General features: G+C 37.7%; 1 protein-coding gene across 4 annotated transcripts in view; it reads left to right on the plus strand.

The window, feature by feature from the left end:
• ATP10B (ATPase phospholipid transporting 10B (putative)) overlaps window positions 1-27,451 on the plus strand; it is a 348,672-nt gene that overhangs the window by 43,621 nt on the left and 277,600 nt on the right. For 2 of the 4 annotated variants that reach the window (XM_021076903.1, XM_021076905.1), the window contains exon 2: window positions 4,277-4,343. Coding sequence is in view for 1 of the 4 variants with exons in the window: in XM_021076902.1 (XP_020932561.1) it covers window positions 14,495-14,531 (37 nt within the window). In the remaining 3 variants the exon portion in view is untranslated. Of the gene's footprint in view, window positions 1-4,276; window positions 4,344-14,225; window positions 14,532-27,451 lie in introns of those variants that run through there. The other 2 variants (XM_021076902.1, XM_021076904.1) reach the window with 2 other exon arrangements.

Below are 27,451 nucleotides of genomic sequence, written 5' to 3' on the forward strand. Positions count from 1 at the left end.
CGATTAGACCTCTAGCCTGGGAACCTCCATATGCCACGGGTGTGGCCCTAGAAAAGACAAAAAAAGACAATAAATAAATAAATATGAGAAAAAGAGAAAATGAGATCAAATGAAATGTAGTTCTCGCTGAGAAAATAACCAGTTCGTCGACATGTTCAAGTTGATTGGGAAGCCAGAAAAAATTGAAGCAAAAAAGTCAGTCAGGCAATGACTTTTTGTGTAAAATTAGCTGCGACCCCAGATGTGCTGACAGTCTGGTAGCTTCTCTTGATGAGGAAACGTCATTGTTGTTTTTGTACAGGAGATTCCGAGTACAGCCAGACAGGGCTGTGCAACCAGGCTTAACGCTCCTCTAGCCTGTGATGGCTTTCACAGCTTGTAGGGCTACTGCCCTTCCTCTCTGTTAAATGGCATATATGCTATGAAATAAGATGAAGCCATAAAATGTACTTGAGAACCTTTAATATGAGGAGTAATAATACCATATACCTCGAGTTCTAAGATGCTATTATGCCCTGCATTGTAAATTAAAGAATAGCATTTGGGGATTAAGAATATCTCATTAAAGTACACATCAAGGGTACAAGGCCCCACAATTTCAGATACATCAGACTGTAGAAAAGTGAGATTGTTGGAGTTCTCTGGTGGCCTAGCAGTTAAGGACTTGGTGTTGTTATCTTTGTGGGTCAGATTACTCCTGTGGCCCGGGTTTGATCCCTGGCCCAGAAACTCCACATGCTATGGGTATGGCAAAAAAAAAAAAAAAAAAAAAAAAAAAAAAAAGTGAGACTGCATGGTAATACGACCACAGGTCTTATGAAACTAATTTGAGTGGATCCTTTCCACAGAACGTCCCAGAGAAATCAAAAGCTACCAAGAATAGTGGAACATTAATGACTACTGAGATTGATGGACAATCGAATTCGGGCCTTTTATCTTATACTCTTTGCCTCAATTCAAAGTTAATTACAGTGTAGGATTTGGGGCAGGGCCATTTGTGGACATGCAGTTGGGGAATATCTACTGATGTGATTACAGGGATGGGATTTGTACCCTGCACAGACACCAAAAGTCAAGGAAGACCCTGGGAATCAGAAACGAATCAATAGGAGCATATTACAAAGTAGAGACAACACATGGAAAAGGCAGTGTGGTGACAGAAATGGGGGCCACTGACTATGGAGGAGTCGTAGAGTGGAGAAAAATTCTGGAGTTGTTTGACAAGGTTTTGAAAGTCTTTCCCAAGGCTATTTGGGTAAAAATTTTCCCTAGAAAACATTTGGTGCCTGGGCTTTTCTTTCTCTTGAGCCACAATCCGAGGTACCCTCACATCTGATGCCTCCACCTTGCTATTCAGAAAAGGCATCATGGGAACAGCTTACTGGATGAATTCAATCCTCTAATTTACACAACATATCACACTGTAGCAGCCAGAGCCTTCTGCTCTTGGACCAAAGTCCCAGGAGACACTTTATATACCACTATTTATAATCATGGGTTGGATATTCCAACCTTTGGCCAAACCATGATGCTAAAGAGGACACCAAAGTTATCAAAAAGTCCATCATTCATTTTCCTTTTTCTTTCATATCTTTGATAATAGGAGAATATTAGAAAGTAAGAGAAATAAGGCATAGCTTTATTTGGACTCCTGTGAGTGTTTGAATAATAATTTGGTGTTTATGAGCCTTAGACACATCCATACAAAAGGAGATCTTGTGGAGTCTTAGGACATTTTTAGAGGGGTTCTCATCCCAGTCGATATACCTATGGTAACTGTATGTTAATTCTTCTGCCAACTTATATAAACAATCACGTTTGATGTAAAAGGGTTATAGCAAAGAACTAAGTTCCTTTCCCTGGTCAATCCATTGACAAGTGTTTATTGACTCCTTATACTAAGCTTAGGATGATGGTACAAAGACAGTATAAGAAACAAGGTGTAATTCCTGCAGAAGAGTCAGGAAAAATACTATACAACCATTTACCTTCTAAGTGGTGTGTGTAAATGAAACAAGGTTTATTCCTTGATCATGTATCATTAGTCACTCTGTTCCACCTCATCCTCAGTCTATAGCTCTGGCTGACAAAAGCTCTGCCATTTACAATGTTGGTGGTCATGCCAACAAGGACAGAAAACCATACACACCAGGAGTTCTTATTGTGGCTCAGCAGGTTAAGGACCTGATGTTTTCTCTGTGAGAATGGGAGTTTGAAACCTGGCCTTGCTCACTGGGTTAAGGATGTGGCATTGTGCTGTAAGCTGCAGTGTGGGTCACGGATGCGGCTCAGATGCAATCCAGCTGTGGTGGGGGTTTAGGCCTCAGCTGGAGTTCCTATTTTACCCCTGGCCCAGGAACTTGCATATGCTACAGGTGCAGCTATAAAAAGAAAAAAAAAAAAAAAAAAAAAAAAAGAACCACACACATCAGCTCAAATGCTTCTACCCAGAAGCATTATGCCTCACTTAGGCTCTCAAGTCATTAGCCACAACAGGTCACATAGCCATGAATTTATTTATTTATTTTTTTTGGCCACACCGGCAGTATGTGGAAGTTCCTGGGGCCCGGGATCAAACCCCCATGATACAGTGACCCAAGCCACAGCAGTGACAACGCCAGATCCTTTACCCACTGAGCCACCAGAGAATTCCACCATGTATTTCTTTAAGGCATGTGAAAGGGCCATCTTCCTAAATGTCCCAAAGTAGAGAAGGACTGACAACTGGTGACGAGGAGCAATGACCACCCCAGGATGTGAGCACAGAAGCAGGGAGAACAAGGAGTGGGCAAGAGAAGAAGTAGCCTGGACTCAAGCAGTAGAAATGGAAGAAATGAATAGGTTTGAGAGACATTTGAGTCATACAGAATTCTGTATCTTTTAACCCTCTGTCCTAATACGCTAAAAAAACCAAACAAAAGACAATCAAAATGATTAAGCAAAATGAGGGGATGTTGGTCAAAGGGTACAAACGTATAGTTGTAAGATGAACAAGTTATGAGGATCTAAATTAGAGCACAGTGACTATAGTTAATAATCTAATATCGTTTACTTGGAAGTCACTAAGCATAGATCTTAAGTGTTTTTACCACACACAAAAAATCTGTAGCATCATAAGCTGATGGATGTGATAATTAGCTTGATTGTGATAATCATTTCACAAGGCATATATACATCAAATCATCATTTTATGTATCAAATATACACAGGTTTCATTTGCCAGCTATACTTCAAAGCTGTGGAAAATATTTTTTTGTGATAATAAAGAATCCAAAAGGTGCTTAACCAATAAAAACAAGGAAGTTTGGGAGAGTGTCTTGAGCAAAATGTAAAAGCTGTCTACCAATAAAAATCAGCACTCCACAAATGTATGTGTGTGTTCTCATTTTGTGGGTGCAAATGCAGTAAGTGCTATTTCTTTTCTAATTTTATTGCCTCCGTGTAAATTATTTTATAACTGCCATAACAGTGGTTAATCTGTGAAGTTCAAAGAGTGCCATGCTCTATGTGCATTACTTATGAATTAAGTGATGGTGTTGGCCCACATTATAGGTGAGTTCACTAAGTCTTAATGATGTAAAGCAACTTGCCAAAGAAGCCGGCTAGCAAGAAATCAGAATTTGAACCTAGAACTGTTTAACTTAAAAGCCCTATCTCCTCACCAGGATCATATACTATCTCTTTGGTCTTTATTGAAATTAGATAGGTGACAATTTCTTAAGAATTTGTGCTGCGTTTAAGTCTTAGATTATTCTCCAAAGTGACATTATAGAAACTTCATTTCACCAGATGACACCATTCTATCTTTGTCATGAGCTTGTCAAAGACATAATAACCAAAGGCCATGCAAATGAAAATTGAAAAGAAAATTAGAATAATCAAACCCCACCACAGTGTTTGGAGAGTGGGGAATATGTGCTTTGAAATCACAAAGCAAAGGGTAGGCCATTTTGGGAATTGGGCCTTCAAAAACTCAAACATTGGAAGTCAAAAATAGGAAACAGCTTATACTCTGTTGTGCTGTTTCACTGCAAGTTCATGACATGAATGACACTGACAGTCTGGGGTGACAGAAGGTGATGACAGCGGCCTGGGCACAAATCAAACTAACAATTATCTATGCACAAGGTGGGGACGAGCATTCATTAAAGGTGGTACGCGAAGAATTTAAAGTGTTCTGTGGTAAGAGTGTAAATGAGAGCAGTTATCGTGATGTAAGTCATAATCAATCTTTCATCTCCTGAAATGCGATTTCTCTTTACCTTCGTCATTACAGATACTGACACAAGTTATTTAAAAGAAGAAAAGCAATTCCATTTCCATCGTCGGTACTCCTGTGTTTGGTAAGTTTCTGTTTTTAAGTATCTCCTTCCATGAGGTTTTATTTTAGAAATATTGTTATAATATTTATTTGTTATTTGTGCCTTTTTAGAATCTCTGATTTCCTTCTAATTAGATAACCCCCTTCTCTTGTGAATAACACATTCAGTGCGGTTAAAAGATCTTGGCTCAAAGAATATACATGGGCTGTTGGGGATGGATGCCCAATCCAGAGTGAACCAATCAGGGGTTTCCTGGGACTTTGGCAAAAATAAGATGTGTCAGGAGAGACTTTCTATGAGGCTTCTAGGCTGAGTCAGTATGTGTGCCTGGAGTCTCCAAATGCCATCTGGCCCACCACATGGAGAAAGCCAGCCTAAAACATACAAGGAAAAAGCTGATGAAACTGTTGGCACCCTTGGATCTCTAGACATTCTGGTTCTGTAAGCCAATACATTTCCCTTTTTGCTGAAGTAGGTGAGTAGGAAACAGTTGGGTTGAAATACAGTGACCATGGTGACCTCATTGAGACGGTGTGACGTGGCAAAGATACATTGGATGAGAAGTAATAAGATAGCCCTGGTGATGACCTTTGGCTCATGACCCTCCTTAACCTTCCTAAGTCTCAATCTCCTTTATCCGTGATGTGCTAATATTAGATCACATAAACCCGAGGCCCTATTTCATTTTCAGTTGTTACCCCAAGCTCCATGCTTTAACTCTGTGAACTCTTCTCTCTCACCCAGAAGTCGTAGGAAGTGGTGATACATACACACTGTTTATAAGTACATCTAGCTAATGCCAGGCGTTTATTTCTAGATGAAGATCACATTTTTCTCTTCCAAGGACTCATTCCACTTCTGTCCCAAGCAGCTCCCAGTGTTGTTGGACAAACACGGGGCCTGTGCAACAATGCATATCTAGCTCTGAGAAAACTTATCCCTTCCATCTGGAGAGTCAACCTGAGTATTAGCATTTTATGGAGAGAAAATCATGTGCAAAGGCCTCTGTGTGAGGTCTTTAACTTAATGTCTTTATTTTTCCTTTATACTCCAATAATACCTATTCCAGTCAATGATTTCTACACAAAGGCATAGCAAATTTCTAATTCTTTCAAAAAGGGGATTCATATCTTTTGCACTCAAACACAGGCATGTGTATGCCAATCAACTGAGACTAGAAATTCTACTCTGAAAGATCAGCTCTATCATAATCCTCCTGAATGTTCTGTACTATTTGTCATTTACCTCCTGAAACAAGTCGAAAATATGGAGATTGGTATGTCTTAGGATTTCAGTGTGTGCAAATTATTAAAATTGTAAAATTTTAGAAAAATCTGAGATTCATCCTACTGACATTCTAATATGTGGCAGGCTGCTGAGGAAGAATCCCAGTTCTCTGAGTGTTCAAAAATCAATATTTTTAAAAATTTTATATTATTTTTAATTGTATTGAAGTATAATTGATTTAAAATACTGTATTAATTTCTCCTATTCAGCAAAGTAATTCAGTGGTACATATACTTGTTTCTATTCTTTTCCATTATGGTTTATCACAGGATATTAAGTATAGTTCCCTGGGACTTTGTCATTTATTCTATATATAATAGTTAATATCTGCTCATCCCAAACTCCAGAACAATCCCTCCTCCACCAGCCCTTCCCCTTGACAACCACAGGTCTGTTCTTTATGTCTGTAAGTCTGTTTTGTAGATAGGTTCATTTTGTCATATTTTAGATTCCACGTATAAGTGATATCATATGGTATTTGTCTTTCTGATTTACTTCACTCAGTATGACAATCTCTATGTCTATCCATGTTGCTGCAAATGGCATTATTTCATTCTTTTCTATGGCTGATTAGTATTCTACTCTATATATGTACCATATGCATTCATTTGTCAGTGGACACTTAGGTTGTTTCTGTGACTCGACTATTGTTAATAGTGCTGCAGTGAACATTGGGGTGGGTGCATGTGTCATACTGAATTATAGTTTTGTTCAGGTATATGTCCAGGAGTAGGATTGCTGGTTTTTATGGTAGTTCTATTTTTAGTTTTCTGAGGAACCAATTTATACTCCCACCAACAGGGTAGGAGAAAGTTTCCTTTTCTCCATACCCTCTCCAGCATTTATTTGTAGACTTTTTAGTGATGGCCATTCTGATCTATGTGAGGTGATAGCTTATTGGGGTTTTGATTTGCATCAAAAATGAAGATTAAACCTCACACTAAAACCAAGAACTTACTTGAAATTAGAAGATGCCATTATTACTTATTGGATATGGACAAAATAAAACCAGTGCTATAGATGGGCAAGTGAGTTCTCCTACTCAGCTCCTATTACACCTACTTGTCATCAGTTGACTTTACTGCCAGTGTATTTAGATATTAACATGCGGATTTCACTGAGTGTGAATAGCTACCATTTGTAAGCTCTGCAGATGATTACATATCCAGCTATATATAACTCTTATAAGATCCTAGACATACACAGAGATATTTATGTGACTTGCAAGCAATTTTTTATTATTATTAGCCTAGACTTGTGCCTCCTTAGCAATTCATTTTCTGGGAACTTCTAGTTAATTTGCCATGCAAGCAGAGAGAATTTGAAAGCCTTATTAATAGCCATGTCAGAAAGTCTGACTATCCCTAAAAGTTGCAACTTCAAACTTCCAAAATTCTCTCCTAAATCTGATTGGTGATATACTAAGATTAAATATGCTTGCACAATTTCACACAATTTGTCTTTTCCCATTAATACTTAATAAGAGACCTTCTGTTCCTACTTAGAGCAACGAACCACAAAGTCAAATCTATTGTGTATGTGATGAGGCAGTGGAAGGAGCATTGGGCTAGGATGTTGCTTACCTCCATCACTTCTTTGTTCTTGGACTAGCAGGTTGACCTCCTAACTGTTCTGGCTCTTGCATTGCCCCTTAATGATTCATTCTAAATAATATTCAATATGCTTTTAAAATAGACAGGTGCCCCATATCACTATCCCAATTAAAAATCTCCATTGGCTGCATAGGATTAATAATCATATCAATAATATTAACAATTGTAGGAGCCAGCACTTACTGGATTTACTCTGTGCTGGGCACTATGTGATGTACTTTACATAATCTTTTTTTTTAATCTTCACAATAACTCTTTGAAAGTTTATGGTTGTGGAAATTGAGGCCCAAAGAGATTGGGCTAGTATGCGATGGAAATAAGACTCAAACTCACAACTCTCTCACTGAAGTCCATACTCTCAGCCATGATACTATTCTGCCCCTTTTTCCTAGTGAAACACAGACTCCTTGGCCAGGCTTTCACAAAATGGAAAATTTTGTTTCCATAAACCTCTTGCTACCCTTTAATATACTCCCTTTTTTCCACCTCAGTTTTCTTTTTTTTTTTAAGTCATCTTTCATCTTTCAGTTCTTTGGTTTCCCATTTCTCTCAAGTTTTCCACTTTTGCTCTTTCTTCTCATCTTTATGTATTCTATCTATTCTTGGCATCCTCAGTCATGGGTCCTTAGCCCTGACTTCCATAAACTCAATAATGCAGCCATCAAATATGGGGTGAGGGATCCGTTCCATAATAGAAGTAGCTGAAAAAGGTGGAAGCGACCCTATTCTGGTACCTAATGCATGAAAAAAGTATTGGTAAAGAATCAAAGTCCTATGACTTCATTATTAAATCTCATATCTTCAGGGGTGAATAATATTATTCTATCATGTAAATTATAAGCTGCCTGAGCATAAAACAAAGCCCTCTGTTTCCTTTGTATCACTGTCCCTTAGGAAGCCCACTTAAAGTTTTATATTATACCTAAGGAATGTCTTTGCAACATGTATGTATTAAGTAATGCAAATATGTATATTTCTATGTGTACTTTCAAATAATATCGAAGGTTATTGTGCCAAAGGACAGGAGCACTGGCATAGGAGCCAGAAGTTTAAGAATCAAAACTAGGAGTTCCCGTCATGGCTCAGTGGTTAATGAATCTGACTAGGAACCATGAGGTTGCGGGTTCGATCTCTGACCTTGCTCAGTGGGTTAAGGATCTAGCATTGCCATGAGCTATGGTGTAGGTTGCAGATGCGGCTCAGATCCCGCATGGCTGTGGCTGTGGCGTAGGCCAGCGGCTACAGCTCCGATTAGACCCCTAGCCTGGGAACCTCCGGGAGCGGCCCAAGAAATGGCAAAAAAAAAAAAAAAAAAAAAGACAAAAGAATCAAAACTAAGAACTGCTGATGGATGTGTGCCTTTTGATAAATATTCTGAGGATAGAAGTGATGATTTCTGCCTCTTTGGCTTCATAGGTTATTATGTTAAGCCAATTAGATAAGTGACATCAAAAGTTTTACAGAGTATATATCAATGATTCTTAAGGTGGGGTCTGAGGACCCCTGGAGGTCCCTGTATCAGAGTTCAACCAGAGAAACAGAACCAGTAAGTGATGTATATTATGCGATTTGTTGCAAGGAATTGGCTTACATGATTACTGGGCTGGCTAGGCAGATGCGACTTCCATAGGGTGGGCTGTTGCATAGGCCAGGGTGGAAAGCGCAAGCATGAGCTGAAACTGCTGTCTCAGATGGAATTTTTTCTTCTTCTTCTGGGAAGGCACAGCTCTGCTTCCAAGGCCTTTCAGCTAATCAAATCAGGCCCTATTTAAGGTGGATTGATTATGGACTTTATAATCACACCTAGAAAAGACCTTCAGGATGGCACCTAGACTAGCATCTGATTGAATAACCGGGGACTATTGCATAGCCAAGTTAACACATTAAACTTAGCACTACAGTTCTCAAAGCTCTTTCAGGGGTTCCATGAATCTTCCCTTTCCAACTATACATGAAGCTGAATTTTTCTTCATGTATTTCAATCAGAAATACATGGTGCCACAGAACTAATGGATAAAGAGATGTGAGAATTCAGCTCTCTTCTACTAATCCAAATATGAATGAGATTTAACAGCATCGTCACTCATTTTTTGTTTTGGAAAATGCAACAATTTTTTTGTTAAAATGTTACACATTAACATGTAATAAGTACATTTTGTTAAAAAATTGAATATTTTTTTCTTATTTTAAGTTTCTAATACAGTAAGTATAGATGGATATAGCATACATGACAAAAACCCCTAAATAATTTTGAAGAGTATAAAGGACCACTGATTGCAAAGGTTTTGAGACCCACTTTCCTATACAAGTCAATATATTATGCAACTTTACTTCTATCAATAAGACAAACACTTGAATAGTTACCATTATATTGGGCATAAATTATTGAAAATATCTTCTATTGAACAACATGAAGTAGGCAGTATAAAAACTTGTCCTTTATGGATATCAAAACTAATTCTTTTTCATGCATTGATTTAAACAAATCACTAGTATTCAAAGAATCAAAGCACATTTTATGACTTTCCAGTGACTTGATCGATGATATAAATGCCTTTTTGAATTTTGACTATTTCTCACTTTCCCCATCAGTATGCACTATTTTATTCTAAAACTTATATAGATCCCAGCAAGTTATCCCTACCAACTTTCCTTAAGTAATGGTCAAAATATTTATTGGGGGGGGATGTTTTTATTCGTGTTTTATATACTAAAAAGTTTTTGTTTGCTGTTTTTGATTTTTAGGGCTGTACCCATGGCATATGAAGTTTCCCAGGCTAGATATCAAATTGGAACTGCCAGCTACCAGCTTACGACACAGCCACAGCAACCAAGGATCCAAGCCAAGTGTCTGCAACCTACATCACATCTCATGGCAATGCCAGATTCCCAACTCAGTGGTTGAAGCCAGGGATCAAACCCCTGTCTTTGTGGATACTAGTCGGGTTCTTAACCCACTGAGCCACAACAGGAACTCCCTAAGAACTATTAAGCTAACAAAGTAGGCAGGAAGGAAATTGCGGTGACTTTCTATCCCAATGAGTAAACAATGCGATTTTTCACTATTGAATTACCTTTTGGTTACCCAGGAAAATTGAAGGAACAAAAGGCCATGGAAAAGCAAAAATCGTGATTAAAAAAAAATAGCCAAAAGATGGTGCACAAATAATTGAATGAAAATTAAGCTAAGCAAAACTATATCTATTTCAAAACACTCTATCGTTGCATGGGGTCATCCCAAAAGAAAGTAAAGGGAGTTTAAGTATAATCTTTTAAGATAGAAGTTGTAAACTAAGATTGCTACAGAGACCAGGCAGGTAATAAAACCTCCTGAAGCAGTGCAGATGAGAAAGGGGAATACAGGCCTGTGCCCTGTTCACAGCGCCATTATTCAGCAACAGCCAACTTGCTGGTGGGAAAGCATACCTATGGATGTCAGTTCTTTGGCTGGCTGAGTTACACACATACACAGACACATACACACAACACAACTACATTATTATGAGAAATATCCCAATGTTTAATGCTTCCAGTGAATCTAAAATTTAAGTCTTTGCAGGTGAAACAAAATACTTGTGCGTGTAATCATCACTGTGTGGCATCTGGCTTAGGAATTCTGAATATCACATAAATTACTTGATGACAAAGGGCCAAGAAGTTAGCATCCACTGAGGTTTTCTATAGTTGCTAGTGTTTTTCAGCTGAACCTGTCTCTGCCCCCTCAGTACTACTTAGCATCTTTGTAAAGGCTCCTCCACATTATTTTGTCTTGGTTTTCTAAAATTACTTCAAAAGTCAAATTTACTGATGGAGACCCAGACTGAAATTCTATGCTCCTTCAAATTGTGCTTCTGTAGAAGTTTAAGAACTGTCTAGAAAAGAGCAAAGCTTAGGTTGGGGAAAGGTAGACAGGCTGCACTGATCTTATCTTATTGACTCAGTGAGTCAGCCCTGCAGTTATCTTGATCCATCACCTCGAGAGTTCAGGAAGCATCTCAGGCAGGATTTCTCAACCTCAACACTATTGACATTTGGGGCCAGATAATTCTTTGTCATGAGAATTACATTGTGCAGAATAAGGCGTTTATCAGCATCCCTGGGTTCTACCCTCTAGATGTCAGGGACACCCCCATCATAATGTGGCATTCAAAGATGTCTCCAAATATTGGCAACAGACCCCTAGGGGGCAAAGAACCACTGATTTAGTGGTGTTCATGCATGGCCCTTGGGGGTCTCTTCTCAAGCTGCTTATGCAGTATTCTTTCTAAGGGAAGTGCAGGTAAATGCAGTGTGTTCCATCATGTTCCGTCTCCAGAGGTGTTTGATGCCCTGGGCAGCGGCCTGCTGCCCATCCCCTTGTCTAAGTCCCGAAGGAGCTAGTTTTACGACTGATCTATTATCAACTCTTCCTCAGGCTTTTGTTACTGCTCAGTACTTCTTCCAACCCTTGTTCATGAATCCTATACAAGTGTGCATCTGTTTAACCAGCTAAAAGGCCTCCCATTGCTTTCCATTGCATGTACTTAAAATGTTATTTGGCTTGTTCAGGGAAGATTAATCTAGACCCTTGCCTATCTCCTGACTAGACTTAAATAAGCACTGACTGATCCAAGTGACCATAAGACTATTTTTCCCCACAACTTCTTTTATTTTAATTCATTTGAAGAATTGTATGACTTTTTTAAAAAGGAAAATTCCATGTCAATTGTTGAGGCTGTTGAGGAATTAAATGAGTCACATTCTGTAGAGTTATTAACCCAGTGCTTGGCACAAAGTAACCACTAGTTGCAATAATTACCACCAGTAAAATTTCCATGGCCTGTAGTAAATAGCTGACCTTAAGCTTTGGAAGTTTGTCCTGGTTGTATGGTATGAGTGGGTGGAAGATGTGGAGGCCAAAGCCTCTGTCAACAATTGCTTGTTAATTGGCACTTTTGGGGGCAGCAAGCATATAAAGGCTAAATGTGACAAACAGTGTAACAGTCATGGATGAAGATCATGATGTAGCCAGTGAGAAGTGCAAATACACCAAAAATGATTAATTCACTTAAGTGTAGAAAAGTTGACGGCGGGATAGGGAAAATACATAAAGCTCTTGGATATATGATATTTTAACAGGATTTAGGAGGGTCTTCTAGCAACCAGACAAAAGAAACTAACTTCTCTAAAAAATACTAAACATAGCCTTCGATATCTATGACTTGTTATTAGGGTTCTAGTTAGCCAGACAGTGGTATTTAATGCCAATTTCTTGATGCAAATAACTTGCCACACACCCATTAGTATTTATAATTTCTAAGCAGCCTTGGAAAATAGGTTTATGCTTTGAAGACTATCCACTGGTCATCATGATAGTCCAAGAAATATTCTAGACCCTCTGGTTCCGAAATTGTATGTGCCTGTCTCTTTCTTGGGCAAGTGTTGAGGGGAGGAGCACTGGTTTAAGGAGTGAGGAGACGTGGTTTGTGGTCCTGTCTCTGCCACCAACTTCCTGTGTGGCCTTGAGCAGATTTATTAACTTCTCTAAGATGCAGCCTCCCCCACCACACACAGCACAAGGAAGCAATGCTAAACACCCTTCGGTCCTGATGCTGACACTCTGTGATGAACCAGATCTGTGACTCCAGGTTACACTTTGTGCCAAGAAATCATGGGACTCTGAGAAAAGGGGGGAAAGCAACCAAGACTTGCAGAGCACTCTTCTCTTGAACAGATGGAGAGCCGTGAAATGCTAGGTGCTTTAAAAAAAAATTCTGGACTGTCTAGATTGTTAGACAAATTTTGCATTCTTAAAAATTTCTAGTTTGAAAGTTTCCCTATAGTATGGTGTGTTAAAGATCCTATGTTGCTGCAGCTGTGGCACAGATTGCAACTGTGGTGCATGTTGGATTCCCTCACCTGGTGGGAATTTTCAGGTGCTGGGTGCAGCCAAAAAAACAAAAAAAATCCTAGCTTAAGGAGTTCCCTGGTGGTTCAGCAGGTTAAGGCATGATCACTGCTATGGCACAGGTTCAATCCCTGACCCTAGAACTTGCTCATGCTGTGGTTGTGGCCAAAAATTAAAAAAAAAAAAATCCCTTAGCTTATACCTTAGACCTATTCAAATTTTAGATGCTGTGGATTTTTCACCCCTTCTAAAATGTTTTGTTTGTCCATGTTTCATCTTAGTAATCTGATAAAGATCCAACAGTATGCATAAATTCACAGTTAGCACTGCAATCACAAAGATTATGTGGAAAAATTTTCATGAAGTTAGATAGTATGTTCATATCTTTTCACCTCCTTTTATTCCCAAGCTTGTTAATATTTCTCCTTTGCTATCCTTAAAATAGGCTTGTTGGCCTTTTTTACTCTTTTTTTATGGGCTCACCAATAAATATCCATCAATTTTGTGACTGGTTCATAACATTTACCCCAATTAGCTGAGTAACAGTCAACTCAGTATATATGTGTGTGTATACACACACACACACGAAAATTTCCTTTTAAGGGTATGAATCAAAGCTCTCAATAAGCTGATAAATCTGATTTTCTGTATGTTTGCAGCATTCACATAATCCATAAGTGTGATATATTGGCCCCATTTTCTTTATTTTGTGTAATCAAATAGTAATCAATAAGAACTACAACTACTGCAAAATGGGACTTCTGAAGCTTTGAGGGCAAATTCATCACCAGCATGCCTATAAAAGTCACTGCAGAGAATCTTTTCTTTTTAAGTGCCCTTGAAACACAGCAACTGAATTATATTCCAGGCCCCCAAGGAGAGGTACAGGGTTATAATTGTCGCACATTTAATTACATGCATTGCAAAAGGTAAATGGACAAAGTCATTTTTGTATCACGTACAGAGAATAGAATGAGTCACTTATGAATTTTGATATCGCTGGCTCACTGATTTCACAGAGAGTAGAAATTTCTGCAAGAACCATGTCTAACAGTGACGGTGCTGTGTATTGGTGCTGCAGAGCCGAGAACACTGCCTTCACTGTTCTGGGACCGGGCCCCACACGCACAGTCAGGCTATTCTCTTTCTCTCAGGGCTCTGGTGAGACAGCTCATTTGTTCCTTTTCCTTTACTAGTCACAGTCCTTTCTTTCCAGGCCATCTTCTTCTCTGAGTTTTCAAGGGAGTGTTAGCTTAAAGCCTTGCATTGACACCGTCAGATAAAATCAGAAAATGAAAAAGGCCACAGGAAAGATAAAGGATATTTTAGCCAAGCAGTGCAAGAGAAATAGCGCCACTTTCAAGCCCTGTTTTCCATAGTGTCTAATGGAGACCACTCAGGAGAGACGTCAGCTTTGCTGGGGTAAGTAAAAACCTCTTGGCCCTTCCCAATCAGATGGCCTCCTATGGTCACTGATTCTAAGTTTTGAATCAGGCTCAGCATACATCTACTTTTCTTTATACGGCATTTGAGATTTCATGTGGCTCTCTGAGTGTGAGATCCACATTTCTTTTCTAACAGAATGTTGTATTTTTCTACAGTTGATGTCATTAGGATAAGCTGGTGGCAAATGTTACTCCTCCTGCAGTAGAGTTTGCAGTTTGAATGGTCCTGAATATATTTTATGATAAATAATCTATCCTGCATTTATCCATTGCAGCCTGAGGAAGCAGATGGAGTTAGTGTCTTGTTTCTCAAAGCAGAGAGAAGCTACAGCTTTGAGAAAAAGAAGAAAACCATTACATGGCTTCCTAGTTTCATTCTGATAAACCCTGAAGCTGGCACATTGCAGTGGTTTTAGGCTATAGGTGGGAATTTCTGGTTTCCCTTTGAGTTCAAAGGAGAAAATTGATGCTTGAAGAAAAACAGGTTTACTCCCTGAATATTAATGACCCCACCCCCAGGCAGAAAAAAAGCTTAGCTCGTACAAGTAGTTCCATGATGAATACCGTTAGTAAAATCTTACTGTGGCGTGTCGTTAGAGCTGGAGTAACACATCTCCAACCCCAAAGGTGAAAAGAAAACTTTTTAAAATCACTCTGTGCAGCTAGTCGTTTGTCCCGAGGGAGTTCATATACCTAGTAGAAATGATTTGTCCTGTGACTTGGCTATGCAGTTCAGGTTGAGGTAGCCAGAGGAGCATTCAAAATTCTAGGGAGGAACTTGACCACCAACAGCCAATCTGGCACCCTGTTCCTTTCTTCTATGATTGTCCTTTCTTTGTTTCCAGATCTTGCAAACATATTATCAAGAGTGCTAGGAGTGTTACTCCATTAACAGATGCACTGTTACATTAAGCCATTAATCAGGCAAATCACAGATGTTGTTTTCTTTTTAGATGTTACTATAATTACTCCTAATAACACCTACTGAATTTGTCACTTCATTGCCATTGATGACTTTTTAAAAATTTATCATATTATTCATTTCTTAACCTCTATTTATATGGATTCAAATTGTATTTCTACCTTGGAGGGTTCAGATTCTCTCCTCCAGTTATTACCATGTATTTTTCAAAGACTGTAGCAGGGTAACCTCACATATGGGTGGATTAATAGGCTCTGGAAAGACTGAAGGTTGAAAACCACTGCTGAGTTTATTTTACAATCGAATCATATTCCCTTTATGCTAAATGATGGGCATTATCATCTTGAGGCACATGGTGCTAATAAATCCAGCTGAAGGAACCTGCCGTTCTCAAAGGCAGAACTAGGAAGGGAACTTAGGCCAGCTGCCTGGTTTACACATGGTGAACCTGAGACTCAGAAAAATACAATTTGAGTTACTGAGATAAAACAGCAACCAGAATGGAAGGCTAATGGCTCGCAGTCCAGTGTTGGTTACTCTAACACACTCATTTTCCAAATGGTCATTGACTTACCTGAAGGGAATGAACTCCTTCTTGACTCATGAGTAAGCTAAGTCAAGTTGGATTTCTAAGACTGGTTCTACCCAGTTAGTGACTCTTCTAAAATCAAAAATTAGACATTCTTACACCCTTTATCTCCATTGTTGATTAAATATCGCTGATTTCTCCCTTTCTAATAACATTGCTTTAAATTTTTCTTTCAGAAGTTTCAAACATCCAGAACACTTTCTCCTTCTCATCTTTTAGTTTTCTCTAAAGTACAATTTTATTAAGAGATTGAGTAAATTGGCAGTAACAATAGCAGTGAGGGGACTTAGTAGGAAAAAAAATAGACATTGAAATTGAATTGCGAATTGAATCTGTTTTACTTTTTAGTAATTGTGTGACTTCAATTACTTACTTGTCAAACCCTCATATTGAGAGTGAGTGTGTGTGTGTGTGTGTGTGTGTGTGTGTGTGTGTGTGTAATCAGCTGGTACAGTGCAATGACTGGCTCACAAAAGGCATTTTACAATTACTATTAACTGGAACCAGAAAAAGGGAATATTCACTGCTATAGCATTTATTAATGTTACATAATATCTTAATGTGTAGAAGAAAGAAGGAGTGTGTCATTAATTTGGGGATTAATGATCGCTGGCCGCTGTTAATGCAGAGAGACTTGCAGATAGTAAACTGCCTAGAAGTGACCTGAATCATCCCGCCAGGTTACTACTGGCTGCTCTTATGTGGTGCAGTATCTATTAGAACTCACTAGAGTGAAGAAACAGCACAGGAACACCAGGATACATTGTTTCTTTGCCACAGCTGCCAGTTTCAATGAAAATACCATATCCCTACAATCACTATCAAAACTGGACTGTGAAAATTCTCATACATGTGCCACTGTATATTCTCCACCCCCTCCTCCCCAAGTACCACCCACAGCATTGGTTCTCAAAGTGTTGTTCCTGCATGGATTGTGTCATCTTTACTCAGGCATTTGTTAAAAAGATAAAGTCAGGCTCTACCCCAGACTTGCTGAGGAAGAAATTTGGGAGGACTCAAATCTATGTTTTTAACAAGCCTCCAGGTAACTTGATGTTGAATGGAATTAGAACACCACGACCTGGAGAACCTGACTGCGTGCTTTAGGTATATCAGTGTTTCTCAAAGTGAGGAGCAGGTAGCAAGATGGTGCTCAGAATGATCTAAGATAGGGCAAAAATAACTTTAGGTAACCCTCTGATGTGGCAATCAAACAGCTGAATCCCTTGGTGGAAGTTGTCCCTGTCATGATTCTCTTTCAATCCATGAATCTCAGTTAGATGTTACTGGGTCTTTAACACCTCTCTAACCATTGCTGATCTCCTTTTTCAACTAACAGTAGGATGCAAATCTAAGGTAGGGAGCCACAGAGTCTAATGAAAATTGAGTGATATTTTGGTTGGCTTGTGTTTACTTTTACGAGCAACGTCTACCTATGGCACATTATATTTGTTTCACCTTTAGGTGGTGATAAAAAGTTTCCTTTATTAATGTTTACATTAGCCAATTTATAGAAAAGGTTAGGAAAACAGTAATACAGCTGGTGTGAGGATATAGCAAAAAGCAGATGTGGGGATGTGTGCATACAGAAACACTGGATAGTGGAAGGAACCCAATTACACCAGGGCTTTAATTCCATTTATGACAAAGATTACTATGCTACTCTCTCTTTTTTTTTTCTCATCTATCAAATAAGAATGATGAGACTGACATCATAGAAATGATAGGAGAATTTACATATTGAAAATAGTTGTTGCAGTTCTTGCTTCATACTTATCCCCTCAAGCTTTATTTAGAAGCCAGTTTGCTATGTAGCCGTTTCTTTCTGGGTTTCAGAGTCCTCATTTATAAGGCAACAAAATGAGGCTTGACCATCTCAAAGGCCCCTTCCAGCTCCTCACTAATTGTACATATGTGACATTATGTGTGTCTGTATATGCTTCTACATGAATAATAAGTGCCATATCCCTTACCTTTATATAAGCATGATGTAGGCATAAGTAGCTGTACTACCTAGATATAAACCTTGAGAGCTTGAGAATAATGTTGAAAGTGGATGAGCCATGTTGGAAAAATAAAAAAATCAAGTCATAAAGAATGTGCAGGCTGATACACATTTCAGAGTTCAGGGGTAATTTCATTGTATTTTATTATCATCTGTCAAACTTAAAGCTAGAAAATAGATTGTCATGGAGGTTTCTGAGGACAATGGTTTCCAGGAGTCAGTGTAAATATATTCAGAGAAACTTGCTCCCACTTAATAAGCCACGTTTTTCCTTCTGAATTGCTGATGCATTCGCTTATAGCATTTGAAAGGCAGCGTGTCCTTTGCTGTCAGGTGAACTTGATAGAATAATAGAAAATTCTGAAAAATTCAATCAGATCTTGTTCCTTCTCAAGGGAATTTCTTGAATACTTATTCCATGTAAGGGGAACGAGATACGACAGTGTTTCTTTGGTTTTATACAAAATGCTGACCAAGTTGAACAGCTCAGGTTCCAGTTAGTAGGTGTTTTCAGCTTCCAGTGGATGGGGCTGCTGGGGTTTGCAGGGCCATTGAAAGGTGAAAGAATACTTAAGGGTTACTACAAGATTTGCACTGTTCGAAGTCAGCAATGATAAGCCTTACCTTAGTTATTGCTTGTAACATTCTTGTCATTCAGAAGACCTAATATCAAGAAAAAAAATGGTGAAATTAGTTTCTCTTAATCAGAATACACAAAAAAAAGCTTGTGCTCTTTTTTACGTAACTGGTGACTAAAGAGTCCTAGAAGCTTGATTCGCTCAAATAGTGGCAATGGTGATAAAACACCCCAGTGAGGCCATTCAGCTTGATTCAGTTGTCATTTAATTGAACTGCTATGTAAGACACAGAGGATGAGCTTGAACTCAAAGGTTCAAGTTACTCTCTTCTCTTGAAGCTCTGGTCTCCTCATCTATCAACTTCTATAAATGTTCCCACTTCATCAAATTGTTCTGAGAATGAATCCAGGAGATGATGTCGAAAATAATCAGAACAGCTAATATTCACTAAGTACTTACTTCCTGCCAGGTGTTCTTCCACGGGCTGGGTTGGTTTCAACCTCAATGAATACCTGAGATGGGTACAATGATTAACTTCAGTTTAGGAACATGGGAACAGGCCCCAGAGAGAACTCAACTAACTTGCCAGACATTATGTCGTCTGACTCCAGATGCTTCTTCTTTAAGGCTTAAGAACACTTGGCATTGTTGTCCGCTTTTCATATAATTTGAAATTATAGACCCTGAACCATTTTTACCTATAGAAACGGTGATTTCATGTGGTCCTACCTACTAAGCATGGAATATGGATTAACAGTAGCTACTGTTGCTACTGCCAATAATAGGAGTAATAATGATAGTGATTTTATCTTTGAATATTTCCATTAATACAAGAATGTGGGTGGTATTGTGGTATAAAGACCACTAGCTTGGTGATCAGGAACGGAGTAAATGCTAGGTCTCAGTTTCCCGATTTGCAAAATAATGGGCTTGGTCTTTTCCAGCTCTAATAGTCAGTGTCAGAGCTTTAAAACCTACTTAGGGAAAAGGACCAGTTTTTTGTCCAATCCATCTTCAACCAATAACTAGTTTTCCTATGAACCAGTAGTATGTAGTTCATGTCATACACAGGCAAGTTTCCTCATCACATACTCAGATAACTTAGGAGAGTTAAATTGATATACTCATTTCTAGACATATATTCTCAATTTCTGCTTTTAACTTGCCAGTTCATGCACTGGCATTGGTCCACGGGCTATACTTTGAGTGGCCTTAGGATGCTATGCTATATATAAATAAATTCTTAAAAGAGAATGTGTCTGTGTGGTGTGTGGGGAAGTATGTTCCCTTCTCCTTAAGATGTATTCTTGGGAGATAAATTTATATCATAAAATAGGGAATTTTAAAAAGGAAAGCCACAAATGTGTGGCACAAACAGCATCACTCGGGGCATTTGGATAAGATGGAGAAACGAAAGCACATAACGGACCAGAATCTATGAGTATCTTTATTTTAAACAGTCGGTCTTTATTGCAAAATAATTAACCACCTTCCAGGTTCGTGTTTAAAGTACTAGGGAATTAGAGATAAGTGAGACATGGCCCCTCTCCTTTAGGAGATTGATGACTAGCCAGAGATGCCACAATAAGCACTTAATTGTGCAATAGTAGATAAAGCTCTAAAGGAAAAGCAAAGGAAGAAGAACTTAATTTGGTTTGGATGTCAGAAGGGTCTTCATTATGTTTTGTTTTTAGAATGGTCTATTAAAAAAACCACCTTTTTATTCACATATATTTGAGACATACATATGCGACTAATCTTAATGAATTATAACAAAGTGAACATCACCATGTACGCACTTGATGAAGAGGCCACCACTGTATCAAGAAAAAGAATAATTTCATGAGCTTTCCTGGGATACTAATGTGCCCCTTCCCAATCATGGCCCTCTCCCTCTTGCCTTCCTCACAAATGTAAACCACGATCCTAATTTCTAACATCAAGAATTAAATGTGCTGATCCGTGAAGTCTTTTATGAATGAAAGCAATTGATATATATGCCTTTGGATCTGGATTTTTTTTTTGTTCAATGTGATGGCTACAGTCACGGTTCCCAAACTGTGTACCAAAGCACTCCAGGGCACTTCAGGGTGTTTTTAAATTTTAGAGAAACAACATGATACTCAGTGTCTCTGGGACAGTAAACAAAGTAATAGTTCATGACATTTACCGTTTCAATATTAGGTTGTACTACATTTCTTTTCATGGTGTCATATCTTTGCAAACATTTTAAAGGCAAAATTCAAGCTGTAAGTAAAAGCAAGTATGTGCAAAAATCAATGTGGCACAAAAAATGAGGGTGGAAGTATCCAATCTGATTCCAAGATTTGAGAAGTTATGCAATGTCCAGCAGGCATACACATCCCACTAGGAAGTAACCGTGGTTCGCTGAGGATGAAATAAAAATACTGGTATTTTTTCTTTCAACTTCTATGTATTTTTTTTTAACATGCCCACCATGTTGTTAGGACATAAATTTGTATTAATGTATTGGGACCTAACTACTTAATAATCAGAACTTTAGGTTTTTCTTTTGGTGTAGTGGCACTTTAAAAAAAAAAAAATTCTGAGACAATAAGTGACTTAAAGAAGTTTGAGGAGTTCCCTTCATTGCTCAGTGGTCAATGAGGATGCAGATTCCATCCCTGGCCTCACTCAGTAGGTAGGTAATGGATCAGGCATTGACGTGAGCTCTGGTGGAGGTTGCAGATGTGGCTCAGATCCCAAGTTGCTGTGGCTGTGGCATAGGCCAGCAGCTATAGCTCCAGTTTGACCCCTAACCAGGGAACTTCCAGGTGCAGCCCTAAAAAGCAAAAAAAAAAAAAAAAAAAGAAAAAGAAAAAAAGTGTGGAAAAGTCTGGTCTATGGAATTCATTCATGTTGCTGTATATAATCATTATTTGTTAATATTCCATTCTTGTTTGGTTTTCTATTATGTAAGCACATCACAATTTGTTTATGTATTCTACAATTGATGGAAATGTGTACTATTACCATTTGGAGCTGTTATCAATAATGCTCCTACAAACAGTTTTGAACATTATCTTTTCGTATACATATGCATGTTTCTGGCAGATACATAATTAGGAGTGGAATTGCTGAGTCATAGGGTATGGTTATTTCAACTTTAATAGATACTATGAATTTTCTAAAGTAGCCATTCCAATTTACATTTATACCAGGGTTGTATGAGAGTATCCTACTAATATTTAATATTTTTAGTAATTTTAATACAAGCCAATTCGAGTAGGCACTGGGAGATTCAGATTTTGTTTTGCCTAAAGCTTAATTAATTTTTTGGAGGTGGTTGTACCTAAGAAAAAATTATCAATTATAAATATAAATTTAAGAATCAATAATAGTTGAATAAAAGAAAATTAATCACAGTAAGTTTCAAAATTTAGAATCTGAAAAAAATCATAAAATTGAGAAAAATCATATGAATTCACTGCCCATCACACCCCCTACAGTTTACCATTTCTGCACATTTTAGCTGCATATTCTTGGATTATCCCTTCATGAGGTAACAATCTTACATCATTACCTTCTTAAGAAAAAAATAGAAAGACAATTCAGTATTTCTCATACTTCAATAAGAGCCTCTTTTTAAAATAAATACAGATAGTTTAGAAAAGCGTGTTTAAATTCAAAAATTTGTCAAGCTTGGGAAAACCTGTATAGATTTTTTTTTTTTTCAAAAATAACCTGCAGATTTTTGGAGCATTCCAAGTTGTGCACATTGTCTTACATATTCTTTGAACTAGTGAAACTTCCTAGCTTCTTTGTCATCAATGTCCTGGTTCTAGTGATTTACTATGTATTGAATTAGATCTTTGTTTTGTGTTGCCATCAAAATCAGCACAGTAGAAATAGTTTATACCTGGAAGCCACTCCTACCCAAGAATAGCTAGCAATTAATTAACCATACTTGGGGGTGACCACAAGTCACATGAAAATATACCACTAAATCCAGACTAGAGGTATCCTGAACTTATCTTTCACTACCCAAATCCCCACAGACACCCACAGCTGCTTTTATTAAAGTGATCATGTAACTTTTCTTCAGCCCCCACCCCCACCAATAATATGTTGAAATGATACAGTTACTTCTGGAACTTAAAACCACCCTTGCATTCATATGCAAACTTGCCATGATATGCTATACTTTTATAAATCTCTAGGTCTTGTTTGGAAATAGTTGGTTTAGGGTGGTTATTTCTGTATTCCTAAAAGATTGGCCAGTAATATTCACATTTCCAGCTTTGAAGTACAATTAACTAATAAAACTGAGATATTAAAGTTGATGTTGTAACGACTGGAGGTACATTGTGAAAGGATTTCTCCCATCTAGTTAATTAACATTTCCATCATTTTACTTAATTTAGATGGTAACATTTAAGTTCACTCTCTTAGCAAATTTTAAGTATACAATTCGGTGTTATTAACTATAGTCACCATTTCTACATGAGGTCTTCAGGCCTTGTTCATCTAATAGCGGGAAGTTTGTACTATTTTACCAACTCTCCCCATTTCCCTCAACCCCCAGGCTCTAGCAACCACTTGTGTACTGTTTCTGAGTTTGAGAGACTTTTTTCAAGATTTCACATATAAATGATAACATACAGTATTTGAATTTTCCTATCTGATTTATTTCATTTAGCATAATGGCCTCAAGCTCCATCTATGTTGTCGCAAATTGCAGGACGTTCTACTTTCTCAAGCTGACTAGTAATATTCTATTATATATGTATGCAACATGTCTTTATCCATTTATCTTTAATAGACACAAGGTGTTATCTATACCTTGACTATTGTGAATAATGCTGCAATGAGCTTGGGTATGCAAATATCTCTATGATTGTTTTCATTTCCTTTGGATATATACCCAGAAGTGGAATTGCTGGGTCACATAGTAATTCTGTTTTCGGATTTGTGAGGAACTGCCATGCTATTTTCCATAGTGGCTCTACTAATGTACATTCCCACCAACAGTGCACAAGTTTCCCTTTTCTCCACATCCTCCTCAAAACTTATTTCTTGTCTTCCTGATTAGAGCTGTTTTAACAAGTATTGTGTAATATCCCATTGTGTTTTCTTATTTTTTTTTTTTCAGTTTTAATCTTTTGTCTTTTTTTCTTTTTAGGGCCACACCCTCGGCACATGGAGGTTCCCAGGCTAGGGGTCCAATCGGAGCTGTAGCTGCTGGCCTATACCAGGGCCACAGAAACACGGGATCTGAGCCACATCTACAGCCTACCTGCAGCTCATGGCAATGCCTGATCCTTAACCCACTGAGGGAGGTCAAGGATCGAACCCACATCCTCTTGGATGCTAGTCGGGTTTGTTAACCACTGAGCCATGAGGGGAACTCCCCCACTGAGGTTTCAATTTGCATTTCCTTGATGCTTAGATTAGTGATTTTGAGCACCTTTTCACATACCTGTTGGCCGTTTTATGTCTTCTTTGACAAACATCTATTCAGTTCCTATGCACATTTTAAAATAAAATTGGTAGTTTTTTTGCTATTAAGTTGTATATGAGCTTTTTGTCATTTTGAATATTAACTTCCTTAGCAGATAATGTGCAGATATTTCCTCCCACTTTGTTGGATGGCTTTTGTTTTATTGATGGTTACTTTTGCTGCTCAGAAGGTTTTTAGTTTAGTGTAGTCACACTTGTTTTTGCTTTTGATACCTCTGCTTTTGGTGTCTAGTCCAAAAATCATTTCCACGGCCCATAACAAAAGCTTTTTTTCTGTGCTTTCTTCCAGGGGTTTTATGGTTTGAGACTTTACCTTCAGGTCTTTAATCCATTTTGGGTTTATTGTGTGTATTGTAAGATAGGAGTCTAGTTTCATTCTTATGTATTTGGCTGTCCAGTTTTCCCAGCACTGTTTTTTGGAAGAAATTATCTTTTCTGCATTGTATAGTCTTAACTCCTTTGTCAAAAATTAATTGGTCATATACACATGGATATATTTCTGGGCTCTCTGTTATTGATCTATGTGTCTGTTTTTATGTCAAAACCTACTACTTGATACAGTATAAAATACAGTATGAAATTAGGAAGTATGATGCCCCAGCCTTGTCTTCTTTTTCAGAATTGCTTTGGCTATTCACGTCTTCATAATTCCATACAAATTTTATTTTTTTTCTATTTTCTTAATTTTTTTATTTCCCCAATATGCATTTTTTTAACTGTACAGCAAGGTCACCCAGTTACATATACATGTATGCATTCTTTTTTCTCACATTATCATGCTCCATCATAAGTGACTAGACAAAATTCCCAGTGCTACACAGCAGGATATCATGGGTAATCCATTCCAAAGGCAAGAGTCTGCATCTATTAACCTCAAGCTCCCAATACATCCCACTCCCTCCCCCTCCCCCTTGGCAACCACAAGTCTGTTCTCCAAGTCCATGATTTTCTGTTCTGTGGAAAGGTTCATTTGTTCCATATATTAGATTCCAGATATAAGTGATATATGGTATTTGTCTTTCTCTTTCCGACTTACATTACTCAGTATGAGAATCTCTAGTTCCATCCATGTTGCTACAAATGGCATTATTTTTTTCTTTTTATGGCTGAGTAGTATTCTATTGTGTATATATACCACATACAAATTTTAGAATTGTTTTTTAGGGCTGTACCCACAGCATATGAAAGTTCCCAAGCTAGGTGTCAAATCAGAGCTGTAGCTGGTGGCATACATCACAGTCACAGTAACACTAGATCCTTAACCCACTGACTGAGGCCAGGGATTGAACCCATGTCCTCGTGGATATTAGTCAGGTTCATTACTGCTGAGCCATGATGGAAACACCTAGAATATTTTTAAATGTCTGTGAAAAATGCCATTGCAGTTTTGATATGATTTGCTTTGAGCAGTAGGGACATTTGAACAATATTCTTCCATTCCATGAATATGAAATATATTTTAATTGAACTACAGTTGAAAAGGAATACTGAAAGGGCTTCTCTGAATAAAAAAAGAAGCAAGGAGAAATAGGATGGAGGAAACTACAACTGGAAAGCAATCACTTAAATAAGTCAGCATACAGATCTAAGAGTGTGTGTGGCGAGAGGGGAAGTACTGTAATAGCGATGATAAACATAAGCAACAGCAAAAGGACAAACATGAAGATATTTAAAAAGGACTTAAAAGTCATAGACTGTGGGGAAGGAAAGAAAGAAAATACAGACTTTTTTTTAATAATGTCTTTGAGCCTATATAACTATCAGTCTAAAGCAAGCAGATACAGGAAGGGGTTAACATACTTAAAAAATAGGGCAACCACAAGTCAAAATCAAAGATTACATTCACAAAAGCTAAAAAGAAAAGTACACAAGAATAAATTAAATAGAAATAATCCAACCAAAAATAGGAAGGAAAGAGGAACATAGAATCAACTGAAAAACAAGGTTTAAAATGGCAATAAATACATGTTTATCATTAATTACCTTAAATGTCAGTGGACTGAATGATCCAATCAAAAGACACAGAGTGGCAGATTAGATAAAAAAGCAAAAACCTACAATCTCTGTCTACCAAAGACCCACCTTAGGGCAAAGGACACATATAGATTGACAGTGAGGGGGTGGGAAAAGATATTTCATGCCAATGGACAACTCATATCAGACAAAATAGACTTTAAAATGAAGGCCATATAGAAAGACAAAAAAGGACACTATTTAATGGTTAAAGGATCCATTCAAAAAGAGGATATTACATTTGTCAATATATATGTCCCTAATATAGGAGCACCCAGATACATACAACAAATACTAACAGACACAAAAGGAGAAATTAGTGGGAATACAATTGGTGGTAGGAGACTTTTATCACTCACTCACGTCAATGGACAGATCCTCTACACAGAAAATCAATAAGGCAACAGAGATCCTAAATGACACAATAGAAAAGTTAGGCTTAATCGAGATTTTTCAGGACATTACATCCAAAAAAAATCAGAGTATACCTTCTTCTTAAGTACACATGCAACATTCTCAAGGATCAGTCACAACTGGGGCACAAAGCTAACATAAACAAATTTAAGAGTACAGAAATTATTTTAAGTATCTTCTCTAACCACAATGGCATGAAACTAAAAATCAACCACAGGAAAAGAAATGAGAAAAAACTAACTACAGGGAGACTAAACAACATGCTACTAAAAAACCAATGGGTCAATTAGGAAATGATATAGGAAATTAAAAAATACCTCAAGACAAATGATAATGCAGATACAACCATTCAAAATCTATGGGAGGCTGTAAAAACAGTGCTTAGAGGGAAATTCATAGTAATACAGGCCTTCCTCAAAAAATAAGAAAAATCTCAAACCAACAACTCAACCCACCACCTAAAAGAATTAGAAAAAGAAGAACAAACAAAACCTAAAGTCAGCAGAAGGAAGGAAATCATAAAGATTATAGAGGAAATAAATAAAATAGAGATTCAAAAAACAATATAAAAAAATCAATGAAACCAAGAGCTGGTTCTTTGAAAAGGTAAACAAAATTGGCAAACATCTGGCAAGGCTTAAAAGGAAGAGGGGAGGAAAAATTCAAATCAACAAAATAAGAAATGAAAAAAAAAAATCACAATGGATACTGCAGATACACAAAAAAGAGAGAATTCCATGAACAATTATATGCCAACAAATTTGACAAACTAGAAGAAATGGACAACTATCTAGAGACTTACAACCTGCCAAAACTGAATCAAAAGAAATAGATCAACTGAACAGACTGATCACTAGAAATGAAATTGAATGTATCATAAAAACACTCCTTACAA

This window comes from Sus scrofa, chromosome 16 (assembly GCF_000003025.6).
Source record: "Sus scrofa isolate TJ Tabasco breed Duroc chromosome 16, Sscrofa11.1, whole genome shotgun sequence".
Lineage (NCBI taxonomy): Eukaryota > Metazoa > Chordata > Mammalia > Artiodactyla > Suidae > Sus > Sus scrofa.